Raw genomic sequence first — 13,751 nt, 5'->3', positions numbered from 1 at the left:
CCTGTTATAATTCATTGTTTAAATAGGGAACTATTCAACGTCCATGCTTAAAAACTTACGCGATTTCTCTTCCCTGTGTGAAGCAAAATCTGAGAAAGCATCAAAAAGTTTGGTCGATTTTTTCTCCTTTTAAAAAATGAAACAGGAAGGGAGATTTTTAAACGTTGCAAACGAGATATGTGTAGGGAGTATCGCTATCGTCATGGTTTTCTTGTGAGCAGGAATTTCGAATTTATCTATCAAAAGGAGTAAATATCTTTGCTAGAAGCTACTTTCAGTAATTTTTGTCGTGCAAATCATGTTTTTCGTGAAATTTTTATGAGATTGTATATAATAATGCTTTGGTCGTCCATACTACCGTGCTGAGGGAGAACGCCTTATACGCATTCGAATGTTGCCAAATCTCTTCTCAAAAAATATTTATTTTCGAAGAAAGTTATGGATATTTGAACTTCGCTAAGCAGGAAAAAACCAAGCTACATCAGCTAATGCCAAATTTAAGTGGGCAATTTAATTTTTACAAAAAAAACGGTTGGTGCGGATTTTTGTGCAAAAATCAGTGAATTTTATGCATTAGAACGAAGCAAATTCCTTGAAATTTTCAAAAAAATCTGCACAGACGTTTTCTTGAAGAAAATAAAATGGTCAGTTAAATTTGGCAATAGCTGATGTGGCTTGGTCCCTTTCTGCTTAACGCGGTCCATTTTTCTTTGAAATTTGTAGGCATTTTTGATAAAATTACGCACGACATTCTCTGGAAAATCAGAAGAAAAAGATTCACATTTTATCCCCAAAAACTTGTAATTTATCCGAGGAACTTTAGCTACTTCTGAGGGTCATAGGGCGTTTTTCCTTAAGCCCTGGATAGACGATCAAATTCCGAACCAATTCCGATCAAAGTAGACATGCTGATGTTTGATGGTCACCATCTACCATTAACTTTTGACGGGCCGCACTTATCTGTTCAAAGTAAGATCAGAATGGAGTGCCACCATTCATCATTTCCTGGCACAGGAAACATTTCTGCCAAGTTTTCATTTTAAAATGAAGCAAATTAATGAGTCTAAGACTGATGACTCCCGACACTTTGATGCTACTTTGATCGGAATTGGTCCGGGAATTTGATCGTCTATCCAGGGCTTTAGAACGGCTTCAGAGTATAACGATGTGCATTGTTTCCCGTGACACGTGACAACCTCGGTCGCGACTCGGGGCAAAGGAATGAAAATTGGTCAGAGGGCTTAAAAACGGTGGCTTTATCGGAGAAGCACTTTCATCACTCGACCGTACCTTCCGTAACTTGGGAGTTTATCTAGGTTATTATGACAATCAACGCGTTTTCGCGGCTACTGCAACTTTTGCTTGCAATTAACGGCTAAAGCCAGATTTGCCTCGTCTTCTTACGCTCCGCTGCGCTCAAAGAGTCCACCGACGTCTTAGCAAGAAACCCGGGGTTAAACGCTTAAACCCGGGTGCTGGATCTATATTAATCCAAGGAGCCTTAAGACCTTTCAAAACAACAACAGGAACGAAATTAGAAGCAAGTCCAGGTTTGCCTTATAATTGGGGTCCTCGGCCGCGAAGAGCTATCTACGGGCACTTGTTAAAATCTGTAGACAAAGCGATAGTAAAAGCTATAGACAAAGCGATAGACAAAGCGATGGACAAAGCGATTGAAAAAGCGATTGACAAAGCGATCGAAATAGCGATCGACAAAGGAGACAGCGAGTAAATAGAGTGATCTTATTGGTGGAGGCGGGTGATTGCAATGGACAAAGGAGGTACGTAATATACTAATGGCAACTTACGAGGGACTCTCTAGTTTGTCCATCAGATTACCCCTTAGTCTATACTAACCGCCCGTTTCAACCAATAGAATCGCTCCATTTTCTCTATGCCTATTTTGTCTAGAGCTCTGTCTGTTAATTCCAACAATCGTTCTGACGTTTAGTGTTTAATTTCAATGGCTGAAGTCGCAAAATTCGAATCTTCAATTGTAACGTTGCAAATCTCCGCTTATGTTTTTTGGCTTACAAATAAACTGACCGTTTAATGAAAATTTCTACGAATTATTTCACGCATTTAAAAATACTCATGGAAAATTTCAGAGACTTTTTAGATGAACGTTCTTTGAAAATTAAAGCATGATCGAAGATTTTGGAACACATCAAGAAATACACACATTTTTTTACTTCACCATCGATGTAATATATTTTTCCTCTTCTCCTAATTGAAAGCGCGGCTGCGAGATTCAGAAGACATTTGATTTCGAATTATGCCTAGAGGGGTAAAAGAATTTAAAAGTCAGTAAACCTTCCTTTTCTTTTAAGAAAAAAAAATCTTTAATCTAGTCTATCTTAGATTTTCGGTATTTTTCAGTAATGTTCTGTAATTTTGAGATGTTTCATGAATAATTAGGTAGAAACATTCCAAAAGTTTTAATGCAATATTCCGCGAAAACGAGGAGTTGGGTTCGTGGTTTTTAACTTTTAAGTCCTTTTCAATTCTCTATTGAACGCCAAAATTTAATTACTATAAACGGAACACAACATACCCGCAACAATAACATAATTCACGGTTGATTTTTGTCACTCATCATCCATTAAAAATTGGAAAACTAAAGTTTACGGCAGCTCTGATTTTTATCAAATCATTATTGCTTTAATTGTAACGATATTAATATTCATTTAAATACAAACATTGCTTTAGGTTAAATATTTATACGCCAGTAATCAAGTGCACGAACTACATACAGTACACAGGTCCACATAAACAGAAAATGATTGAGGTGATTATTATCTACAACTGGTTTACGCTATGAGAAAAATCCTATGTATATTCCGGTTTGACCCGTGGTATCACTGTGTTTATATACATCTTAAGGTCCACTTTAAAATGCTAATAGCCTACTTTTGCTATGCGCCACCCTACCGCACCTGCTTCACACTACACAAACATTTATCTTCAAGTCAAGTCGAGTCTTACCGCATGATGTCAGAATACGTCCAGCCGCCAACTGTCACAGAGTGTTAATGACATTTTGCGGGGACTTCTTGATGGAAGAAAGGATATGAACTCGATCTAAATGTGTAATTTTAGCGAATCCGACCCAGTGTCAGGTTCGCACAGTTTGCCCGCGAGTTATGATCTTAATTGCAATTGCGAAAGTATCCATGTGACAGTGCTTTTTTTCTCCCACTTACAAAGCCTGATAGCCGTAAAAAGTTATCAGATCAGTCGTGGCACCTAAATTCCATTCTTCCACACTGAAATGCTACTTAGGGGCCAGAGTAACTTTCATGCGGTTATTTGTTCGAATTTGATGCAAAAACGAGGGTTTCGGTATAAGAAAAACAACTTAGTGCAAGTGATGGTGTAATTGTGCTCTAATGAAAGAGAGTATATAATAATGTGACTGTCCATAAAGAAAAAAAAAAACTTTCATCCTCCCCCCCAACAAAAAACAAAAAAAAATTGATATCACACGACAGGAGAACATGTTGGGACCAATGCTCGAAAATGTCAAATTGGAGTCATGGCTATATATGAAATTTTGCAGTTAAAAAAAAAAAAAAAAAAAAAAAAAAAAAAAATGTGACTTCCAAGAGAACAGCATTTTTAGATGGTATCGCCGGAATATAATGCAACTTGGCGAGATTTGATTTGAATCGGTTTCTGTCATGGAAAAAAAGTATTACGGGTTTACCCCCTAAAATTTTGGTCCTACCCTAATTTGTTAAATGATAAGTACTGCAACATTTGGGTTAGTAATCTAATTTATTGGGGCACTACCACAATTAATCGGGGTAAAGATTGTGCCACAATTAATTGGAAATGTCCATATCATCCAACAAACCCGAGCTTTTTTTCCGTGATGGGTGTGAGGCGAGAAAATGATGAGCCCTGACTTTCGTTGATCACGGAGGACGCGAGAGCTCATGAGTTTCGTCTAATAGAATTCAATTAATTTTTTGGCATAAAAATTTATACACACCAACACCATTGCAAGTACATTCCTCAGGACACGCGAGAAATTTCCTACCGAAATATGAAAATCCTGTCTACGCCCACTGGTAAAAGTGGTCTCGATTCGAGAGAAATATCCTCACGAACGATATATGAAGAGAAAGTAGAACAAAGCAAAATAAAGAAAGGAAAAGAAAACGATGTGTCAGGTCATTGTAGTTAGAGTTCAATAGACTTTTTCAGTTTTTCTCCTCTTTATGTTCTTACAAACCATGATCATGACATTGTGAATCGGGCTGCATAGTATGTAAGCTGCAATAAGTACTAACTGATCTTGACATCTAATTCAAAATAACACGGTTGCTCTAATTCATGGCTCTTTTCAAGGTGAAGTTTAATACTTTAGACGCGTGGTCATTGCCCATTGAAACTGAAGCGCTCTCTGCTCGTATAATGTACGAGCACTCGTGTGGGACATTGCGACGGAAAAATTTGAACTCAAGTTTTCAAGTTTTTGGAAAAGTAATCTATTTTGAGTGTTAACCACTAAAAAATTGCTTCCAGTTTTTGCCGAAGTTTTCTTTTTAATTGTTTGCATAATATGTGATCAAATAAAGGTCGAGTGATCATGCTTGGATTAATTTGGCATATTTAAATCAAAGAACCCTCTCGTGGAAAGGGGGGGGGGGTTGCACTGCATTTTAGGTACTTAAAATTTCGAAAATTCTCTGAGGGATGCCCCTCTTGGACCATTCGACATGTCTACGTCTGCCTTTGCCTCCTCCCTCCCCCTATAACCAATGAATGGAGAGAAGATGAGAAAAAACATAAGAAAGAAAAAGAAGAGGATTTGAGGGAAAAGAAGAGAACGAAAAGTAGTGAGGACAAGAAAAGGAAAAAAAGGAAAAATTACAAGTAGATAGTAAATGATTACTATTTCATGAAGGAAAAGAATATAAAGGGAAATTTGAATAAAATTGGATTCTCTGAGAAATTGAATAAATTCGAGAAATTGTGTCACCTTTACCACCCATGCTAACAGCGAATTTAGCGCCCCCCCCCCCCCTCTGGCCAACGAAGGAGGGAAGAAGAAGGGAAAGAAGAGAGAAAGAACATAAGAAAGGAGGAGGAAAGGAGAGAGGAACAGAGGAGAGAAATGAAGAAAAAGGAGAGGAAGTTAAGGAACAAGGAGATCAGGAAAAAGAAAAAGAGGACAAGAAGAAAAGAAAGGAAAATTGGAAAAAGAAGAGGAAGAAGAAAGTGAATAAACATGGGATTCTCTGAGAAATAGAATACATAAAATAAATTCGAGAAATTTTGTCGCCTCGACGGTTGCACCCCACGCAATTGTGTACTTTTCTTGCTCTTCGCAACGAGCCAGGTTATAAAGGCAATTTAGGGTTTATTTCAACGTAGAGTTACGTCGTTTTATCGTCTAGGCTCCCATCTCGGCGGGAGCTTCCCAAATCATCATCCCTCTGACGTGAGAGGGTATCTCAATTTCCAAGTGAGCCCTGCCTTGCATTTAAATCCATGCATTCTGTGGTTCATGTGGGAATCGAGATACACCCTTACGCTAAAGGGACGACGAAATGGTGAACGACTCGAAGGAGCACATCAGAGGGTTATGTCGTGCCGGGGAGGCAGTTTTGTTTTTCCGGCTCCCGCGGAGGGGGTCGCATCCCCGCGGTAAGTGGGACGGAGGGACGCTCCACTCGGAGGCTGAGGGATGCGATGTGGGCGAAACTTTCGGGTAAGAGCCTCGATTAAAGCCCCGACGCTTCGGAAATGACAGATCAAGTTACCGGAATATCAAGTTTGAAATTATTCGCCCCGGTCCAACTTTAAAGCTACGTGCTCTTCGGCTCTGCATTTCTTTTTGAGCCCGGCGAGAGGAGTGTGTCAAAAGCACTCTTGGGTGACGTTATGCTGTGTTGCCGCGTTGACATGGACTTTTTTTGGATTTTGACTACTTGGATCGCATTTAGCAAAAAGGAACCACCGTAATTGAATCAGTGAGAACGAAAACACACCAACTCGGAAAATTTAAAGTAATCAAGACACACACAAAACTGCATAGTGGATGGTGAAATTTGTCTGAGAAAAACATTTTTGGTGCCAAAATAAAGCACTTAAGGACGTTTCTAAGGTCCAATGTGGAACAGATGCGCTAACTTCAATGAACTTCATACAAATTGACTGTCTTTGATGAACGTTGAGCATTTTCGAGTTACCGAGTTGGTGTGTTTTCGATCTCACCGATTCAATTACGGTGTTTTCAAAAAAATGCAACTCTTCTTTTCTTTTAATAATACCCAATATGTATATTCACGGTATTAATGTTCACACAATTATCTTCCTTTAAAATTGTCACTTGGTGTGAAGCAAACAAAATTTGCTGTTCTGGGAAATTTTGTGGGTGATTATGGAGAAGCAAAATTTTTACAACACTGTATGTGTAATTAGGCTGGTTCCTTTTTGCTAAATGCGATCAAATTCGTCGTTTCTCGGGTGAAGAAACGTAACTCCATTCCAAGGTTGCAAAATTAGCTCAAATTTTTTTTCAAATGCAATTTTTGTCCAAAATTTTCCTGATTTTTTCATGAGATCAGAGGAAAAATCGGAGGAATTTTCAGTAAAAAAAGTCCAAGATTCGCCTGGTAAAACTGCAAATTCTTAGGGGAAATCTGGCAACATTGGAATGTAGCTGCGTTTTTCCCTGAGAAAAACGACAAATTGAGGCGTTGGGTACAAAGAGGGTATTTCTTGTTTGCGGTGAGAATCTAAATTACTAATTTACATTTTAGAGGTGAAAACATTGGGCGAATTATAAAAAAATTCGTTTCCAGTATTGTAAATTTATAAAGAAAATTCAGTAAAATTCTCAACAAATTCCATGCTTTTGCTTTAATTATGATGGATAAAGTGTTAGCGGAGATTTTGAGACATCGCAACCAGGAAATGCCCTTTCTACACCCAGCGCTTCAATTTGTAAATCAGCAGTATTATTAACGTGTTGTCAAGATTGATGAGTCGTTTCTGTATGTTCTTTATTTTATAGGATCCTACAAGGATATTGTAAAAGTCCATTTAAGATGGGTCGGACGCAACAGTTCACCGAAAAATTCCTCGCCATTCGATTTTCGGTCAATACCTCAGACGAAATTTTCTCAACATTTTACGCCATTAATAAAGTTATTTTCAAAACTTCAAATTTTGATCGAGTTAACGTCCTTCTGCAGGAACTTTGGTTCATAATCAGAATCTCTTTCATGCCGCGACCTCAAAAATTTAAGTATGTGAATGAACTCAAGTCGTAGAATAAAGGGTGCTTTTTTCAACCTGTTGTACATTATAGCATGGATGAATTTTGAGTTTTTTTAGTGAATCTAGGATTTATGTAAAAAACAAATTATTCGATTCCCACTTGCCTCCCCCTGCGCAGACTCGGGTTACGCAATTCGGTCTCGTGTCTAGCAATATTAATTTGGCGATGAGGGCACATAGCTAATTTTAAATTGGAAAATCATTTGGAGCGTATTTGTTTAGGGATGAAACATTCATGGTGCGTAACCCTCTTTGCACACACGATATTACTCTTTTTTGGAGGAGTGGTTCATATTGGAAAACGTAATTGTTGGGTCCAATCAGGTGAAATGAATCAGAACCTTAAACGAGTTTTCCATCAAAAATATCAGGTAGCCTTTTTCAGATAATTTAATTTTTACATCCGCTATTGTACAAGGTACCCTTGGTAAAAATTGGCGATAAGAGCTGCGTTTCAAAATACAATAGGAATTCTTTAAGCAGGCTAAAGAAGGCTACAGAAAATCATATAGCTGGCTGTAGAATGCGGAGAAAATCATACGGCCGGGCTATACGAAGCGATAAAAAATTATGCAGCCGGGCTATAGTTTCTATCGCCGGGCCTTACACTTTATCGCCTTGCTGTTGCTTTTTCGCCATCGATTATGAAAGGCTATAAGAAATTGTGTAGAAATTCCATGTGCTTTGGAAATCATTAAGTTTGATACGGAGCCACCTTAATATTTACAAAACACACATTATATTTTCCTTTAATACAATTTTTTTTTCATCAATTAAAACGAGAATTATCCATACAGGATGTGCAAACATTTCAAAATCATGAGTTGAATAACGCTGACTCCGCCAGATTAAATATTAGAGCCTAACACAAAGCGGAGCGGCGACGCTCTGGCGCCTACAAACCTAACAGGGATACTTCACGCATTGCGCAACGCGTGAAGTATCCCTGTTAGGTTTGTAGGCGCCAATGCGCGTTTCGCGCTGGCTGCCCACCCGCCGCACCGCAGCGTACCACGGCGCTTGAAGCAACTATTTCACACCAAAGGTATTGAACAGTATCATACAAAATTGCAGGCGCTCCAACATGTTAGGAATGGCAGGCATCCTTCAAAAGTACGGAGCTTTCCTCGCAAAATAAATCATGATACTACGGCCCAAAAAGAGAGCGGTAGTCCAAAAACTCACTAAGTCCTAGCATCCGTAATTAGTAACGTTTAGCATACACTTTATCGCCAGGCTGTTGCTTAATCGCCATCGGCTATAAAAGGCTATAAGAAATTGTGTAGCCGGCTATAGAAGCTATTGGAAATCTTACAGCCGGCCGTAGGTCTATGGTATTTTGGAACACAGATTCTACTGCCAATTTTTACCAGGGACTTCATCTACGCACAACGAGGGAGGAGAAGCTGTCTTGAGGTTTGTTTCTATCTACAAGTGGACCGCATTTTGCAATGAAGGGCTGCAATGTCTGAGGCCTGTTTGCTGAAATAGATGGACAAAGCTATAGACAAAGAAGATAAAAGAGATATGGGGGGGGGGGGGGTCCTATCGGTGGAAGTAGGTGGTTGCAATGGAGGTAGATAATAGACTAACTAATGGGCATCCACAAGAGACCCTATCGTTAGTCCATAATTTTCTCTTTTAATCTTTAGTCCTTAGAACCACTCATTTCAACCAATAGGATCGCTCCTATACTTCCAACGTCTTCTTTGTCTATTGATTTCAACAATCAGCCCGCTGGCTCATTTTCGAAACAACATAGGTGCCATTAGTTTTGCTATACGGATGGGTGCTTTTATGGATAAGCCAAAAATAATGAAAATGTGGCCCTAACACAACTACATATCGACGGTGAAACTACCAAACCACGTATCTCGGTTTGCGACGTCGCAGACTTCCTGTCATACTTTATTTTTTAAATGAAAAACTACTTAACGTCCAGTCTTGAAAATTTCTGTGATTTTTCCTCTTCGTGCGGAGAAAATTCTGTGAAAATTTTAAGGAATGATATTGATTTGGTCTACTTCCAAAAATAAAATGCGAGCGTAGATTTTTAAACACCGCAAACGAGATACGTGGTTTGGTAGTTTCACCGTCGATATACGACCCTTTTCGGGATAAACACGGCAACAGGTGCTGCATCCCGGTTGGAATATAATACTTTTCACCTCCTAACTTTGATCGCTCTTCAACCTCTTTTTCGTCCCTGAAAAGTTTGCGAGTGTCGTGAAGGATGAGCTTTTTATTTATGAACGAGACACAGTCTATTGAATCCATAGCCTATTCCCCGTGATGAGCCTTTAAGACAAGACTGAAAAAGGCACATCATTTCCTGCCCTCGAAGATGCCAAAAACATTCCATCTCCGCGCTATTTTTCAATCGAAAGTACCAGTGAGCCATTTTTACTTTCTCTTCTTTTTATTCATTTGTTTATATATTTGTTGAGTGCTTTTTACTGTGCAGAGACTTCAATCAACATGGAATATTAGAGGAAGGGACAAGGAAGGAGCATATCACCTTTAGAGCAAAACTTTTTGTATCATACAACTATTTCTAAACTCCTAAAATAAATACATCATACTGTCTTTAGAAATATATCAATATTTCTTGTGTAAGAAAACCACAGTAGATATTATCAGAGTTTATTTTTAACAACTTGTTTACTGAAAATTTACTGGAAAATACCTACGATAGGTTTCCTAAAACACAGATTTTAACTAATTTCTTTAGCATTGGCGTTTTAAAATTTTGAGATTTTCTAGAGACTTCCAAGGCATTGATTTTGGAGGATTAAGGATAGGTTAAGTCCAGCTGGCAGCTTGTATTTGTGTGTCGGCTTTTTTATAATTTTAGAAAAAGGAAAAAATGTCAGGAGGTTCTCAAAGAATGAAATGAGTTTTTTTTTTTTTTTTTTTGGAGCAATAACCTCAAAAACTTTTACCCACAGATTGACTCTGTATGGGTGAATTGAATTTGCACAAAGGCTCAGCAATTGCATCACTTTAGGGCTGTTTTCGCGTATGAAGGAGCAGATTTTAGGGAAGAATTTTTTGAAGTTAACGGAAAATATTCAAAAGTGGATCGAGCGGCTCTGACAGTGTTACCCGTTTGCAATTTTCCTGCGAATCGGATCGAAATATTTTTAGGATATAGTTACGATTGTCAGAATGTTCTAGATGTTAATATTGCTGTGAAAATAAGTTTAAAATTATTCTTAGAATTTTAAAAAAGGATTTTTTTCTCCTGTAAATTTTAACAGGTTTTTTAAGATTTGTATTTTTCAAACTGTATGAGCATTTTTCTGAACAGTACTTGCTATCGGAGAGATTGGTAATTGGAATGAGCGCTCTCACCTGTTGCACTTTTTGGAGCGGTTTCGTGGGTAGCGGCTATGATCCGGTTTTCCGACTTGATTTTTGAAAATATGTTAAAAAAAAGTTAACTAAATCATTCCGAAATTACTATCAGTTTTGTCAACTAATTTTTGCCGTAATTTGAATGAAAAGAAATTATACTAAGTACTCTCAGGTCTAGCATAAAAGCAACCTCCCGATATTTTATATATGGTTTTAAATTATTTTAGGAATATTTTACGTTTCACCCAAGGAAAGCGCCTGGAAAAATCTCGATTGCAGACCTAGACGATACTGATTGTAAATTGGAAATGGCGCACCTACCTGTTGCACTTTTCTGAGCGATTTTGCAAGTTTCGATTGGGGTTCGAGTTTTCCAATTTAATTTATGACATTATTTGAAACATACTTTTATGTAAATATTAAAAAAATTACTTAACTATTTTCAACGATTTAGCAGAAAAGTAAATAACAAAAAATATTATCAAATATTAGCAATCTCGCTTTGTTTTTAATTTTTTTTTAACATTTTTTTCAAAACATGTTCAGTTTTCCTCCTAGGCAACTGACAGTTAATGGCTAATTAAATAGATGTAGCTAGGACTATACTGATTGTAAATCGGAAAGGGCGCACCTACCTGCTGTACTTTTCAGAGCCGTTTCGTAGATGGCGATTGGGATTGAGTTTTCCGATTTAAAATCTGACAATACTTGAAAAATGCTTTCATGTACATATTAAAAAAATCATCATTCTCAAAGATTTAGAAGAAAATAAATCATTAAAAACCATGTCAAATAGTAAAGATCTCGCAATATTTTTGATTATTATTTTATGGAAATTTTTCAAAGCATGTTTCATTTCACTTGGGCAACTGACAGTTAACGACCTATTAAAGAGAGGTGGCCATAGAACTATACTGCCGTGATGGCGAAGAGAACCGTAAGTGCAAAAATGAAGTTCTGAGGAAACGGGCTCAGAGGCTTCTGACTGGAACATTTTATTGAAAGAAGCCTCCGTTCTTTGTCAAATTGCCACTAATCGTCCGGAAGACTCCTAGAAATCGAATGGATGATTAAAAATCGACCGATTTTATTTCCATTACATAAAAAGGGTATTTTTCATTTTCATGCTAGGTTATTGTTAGGCAAGACAGCCGTAGGTGCTATCTTCTGCATGCTTTCGTGGGTGCGTTTTGGACGCACAATTAACACATTTTCAGGTTAGAATGGCAGAAGAGGGCGGCACTTTACTGGAAAGCACTGTTTTCATTGGCTCTCATGCACCTGCGGCTGTCTTGAAAAAAACTATGTCATTTTTTGTGCACTTACGGCTTTCTCATACGTCTCGTTTTCATTAAAGTAGGATGAATTTTGCTGTTTTAGCTGTCTCAGTAATTTCATCTAAAAGAGTTTAGACGAATTTTGAAGAAAACTCGATTTCGAAAATTTTGCACTTACGGCTCTCTTCGCTATCACGGCAGTATAGTGTTTATAAATTGGAAAGGGCGCACCTACCTGTTGCACTTTTCGGAGCCGTTTCGTGGGTGGCAGTCGGGGTCGTGTCAGCGGCGATTATCCGAGAAGATCGGTCGGGATCGATTGTGGCAGCCCGGTGGACGGTGGAGCTGATGAAACGGAGTTGCCGAGATGCCTCGAGTCGCGAGCGGAGCGGCTAATGGATAATGGCCGATGCAACGCCCGGACCCGAGCTCCCGGCTCTTGCAACACTAGCAGATCTCCGCTCCGCCCCGCCAATCAAAAACCACTCAACTCACATCAAAAACATACCAGCAGCAAGCGGTTTTTGATTAGCGAGTCGTGTGAGCGCACGCTCTGGTCCTTCGAGCCGGATCCAACCGCGTAAATACAATAAAAAATGGACGTAAGATACGCGGTTTTTTATTAGCTGGCAGCGTGAGCGCAGTGCCTGGTCCTTCGAGCCGGATCCAACCGCGTAAATACAATAAAAAATGAACCTAAGATACGCGGTTTCTTATTAGCTGGCAGCGTGAGCGCACTGCTTGGTCCCTCGGGCCGGAGCAAACCGCGTAAGTCTTAGTGGAAACTCCGAGCGCATGGGTGGTTTTTGCTACGTATCTATCGGATCGACGACGTTAGCTTTGCTCAGCTTGGTTTCACAGCTTATTGCCTCCGTTTTGGGTCATTAAAAGTCGTCGCGTTTTCGCGACAGAATCGCGAAATGGGAATATTGCGATCCTGACGGCATGGTCTGCTGATCGGCAGGCTAGGAATATTGCGATTGGTTCGGTTGATTGCGAGGATATTAGTCATTTTTGACGAAATGCTTTTGTTTTATTCGTTTTACGCTGGTTTTGATTTGAATAGATCAGTCACTCCTGTCAGGGAATGCTGTTTTACACTAGGCTCAATGCTTTTTTTTTCACTCCATTTTTCCATCGAAAATTCAAAAACTGAGTTTGTGACCCAATTATATAAACATCGCTCTCATATCCGTGCCTCTGTGGACAGAAGCTTTCTTTAATGATCGCTCAACTAATTTCCTGTATTTTAGCCCAATCGACTGATCTCGTGGCTACGTCATTCGATACAATATCGAAACCTTGGTTCAAATGTAAACAAACACAGAAATCGCGCCATGGTGGTAAAATGCGTCCAAGTGTTTATTACAATTGAAAGGTCTCGTGTTCAATGAGTCTTTAATTGATGTGTGACCGGCCAATGACTGAATTTTAATAAATTAACACATATTAGTTCATGAAATATTCGTACATGCGGATATGTTAGTTTGTTTTGGTTTGAACCAAGAGTTCGACAATATCGAGTGACGCTGTCACGAAATTAGTCTAATAAAAAGCATGCAAAGTTATCCTCCTGTATTAAAAAAATTTAACCTGTCAGGGTCAATCACATCTCTAAACTTTTACGTGGAAATTTATTTGTTCTGTCCAAAAATTTAGTCTGAAGTTTGATGTGGCTCTCTAGATTGATAAGCAGGCCAAAATAAGAGTAGAGTACTTGGATTCAACTTCAGCGTCCTAAAATGTTGGATTTGCGAGTACCTACTGAGCCGCCAGGAAGCCACTTGAAAAGATTAAAAATTCGCGGCAATCGTTAGGGTAGGT

The 13,751-nt window shown here is 38.7% G+C and overlaps 1 protein-coding gene across 3 annotated transcripts in view; it reads right to left on the bottom strand.

The window, feature by feature from the left end:
• The window catches only part of LOC109032727 (dehydrogenase/reductase SDR family member 11), a 41,864-nt gene extending 29,422 nt beyond the window's left edge, over positions 1-12,442 (bottom strand). Inside the window, exon 1 of one of the 3 annotated variants that reach the window (XM_019045003.2) lies at positions 12,163-12,442. Coding sequence is in view for 1 of the 3 variants with exons in the window: in XM_072302349.1 (XP_072158450.1) it covers positions 2,986-2,990 (5 nt within the window). In the remaining 2 variants the exon portion in view is untranslated. Of the gene's footprint in view, positions 1-2,985; positions 3,420-10,647; positions 10,688-12,162 lie in introns of those variants that run through there. The other 2 variants (XM_072302350.1, XM_072302349.1) reach the window with 2 other exon arrangements.
• Between the last annotated feature and the right edge of the window lie 1,309 nt (positions 12,443-13,751).

Source organism: Bemisia tabaci, chromosome 7 (assembly GCF_918797505.1).
Source record: "Bemisia tabaci chromosome 7, PGI_BMITA_v3".
Classification (NCBI taxonomy): Eukaryota; Metazoa; Arthropoda; class Insecta; order Hemiptera; family Aleyrodidae; genus Bemisia; species Bemisia tabaci.
This window is presented reverse-complemented; position numbering and strand designations above follow the sequence as displayed.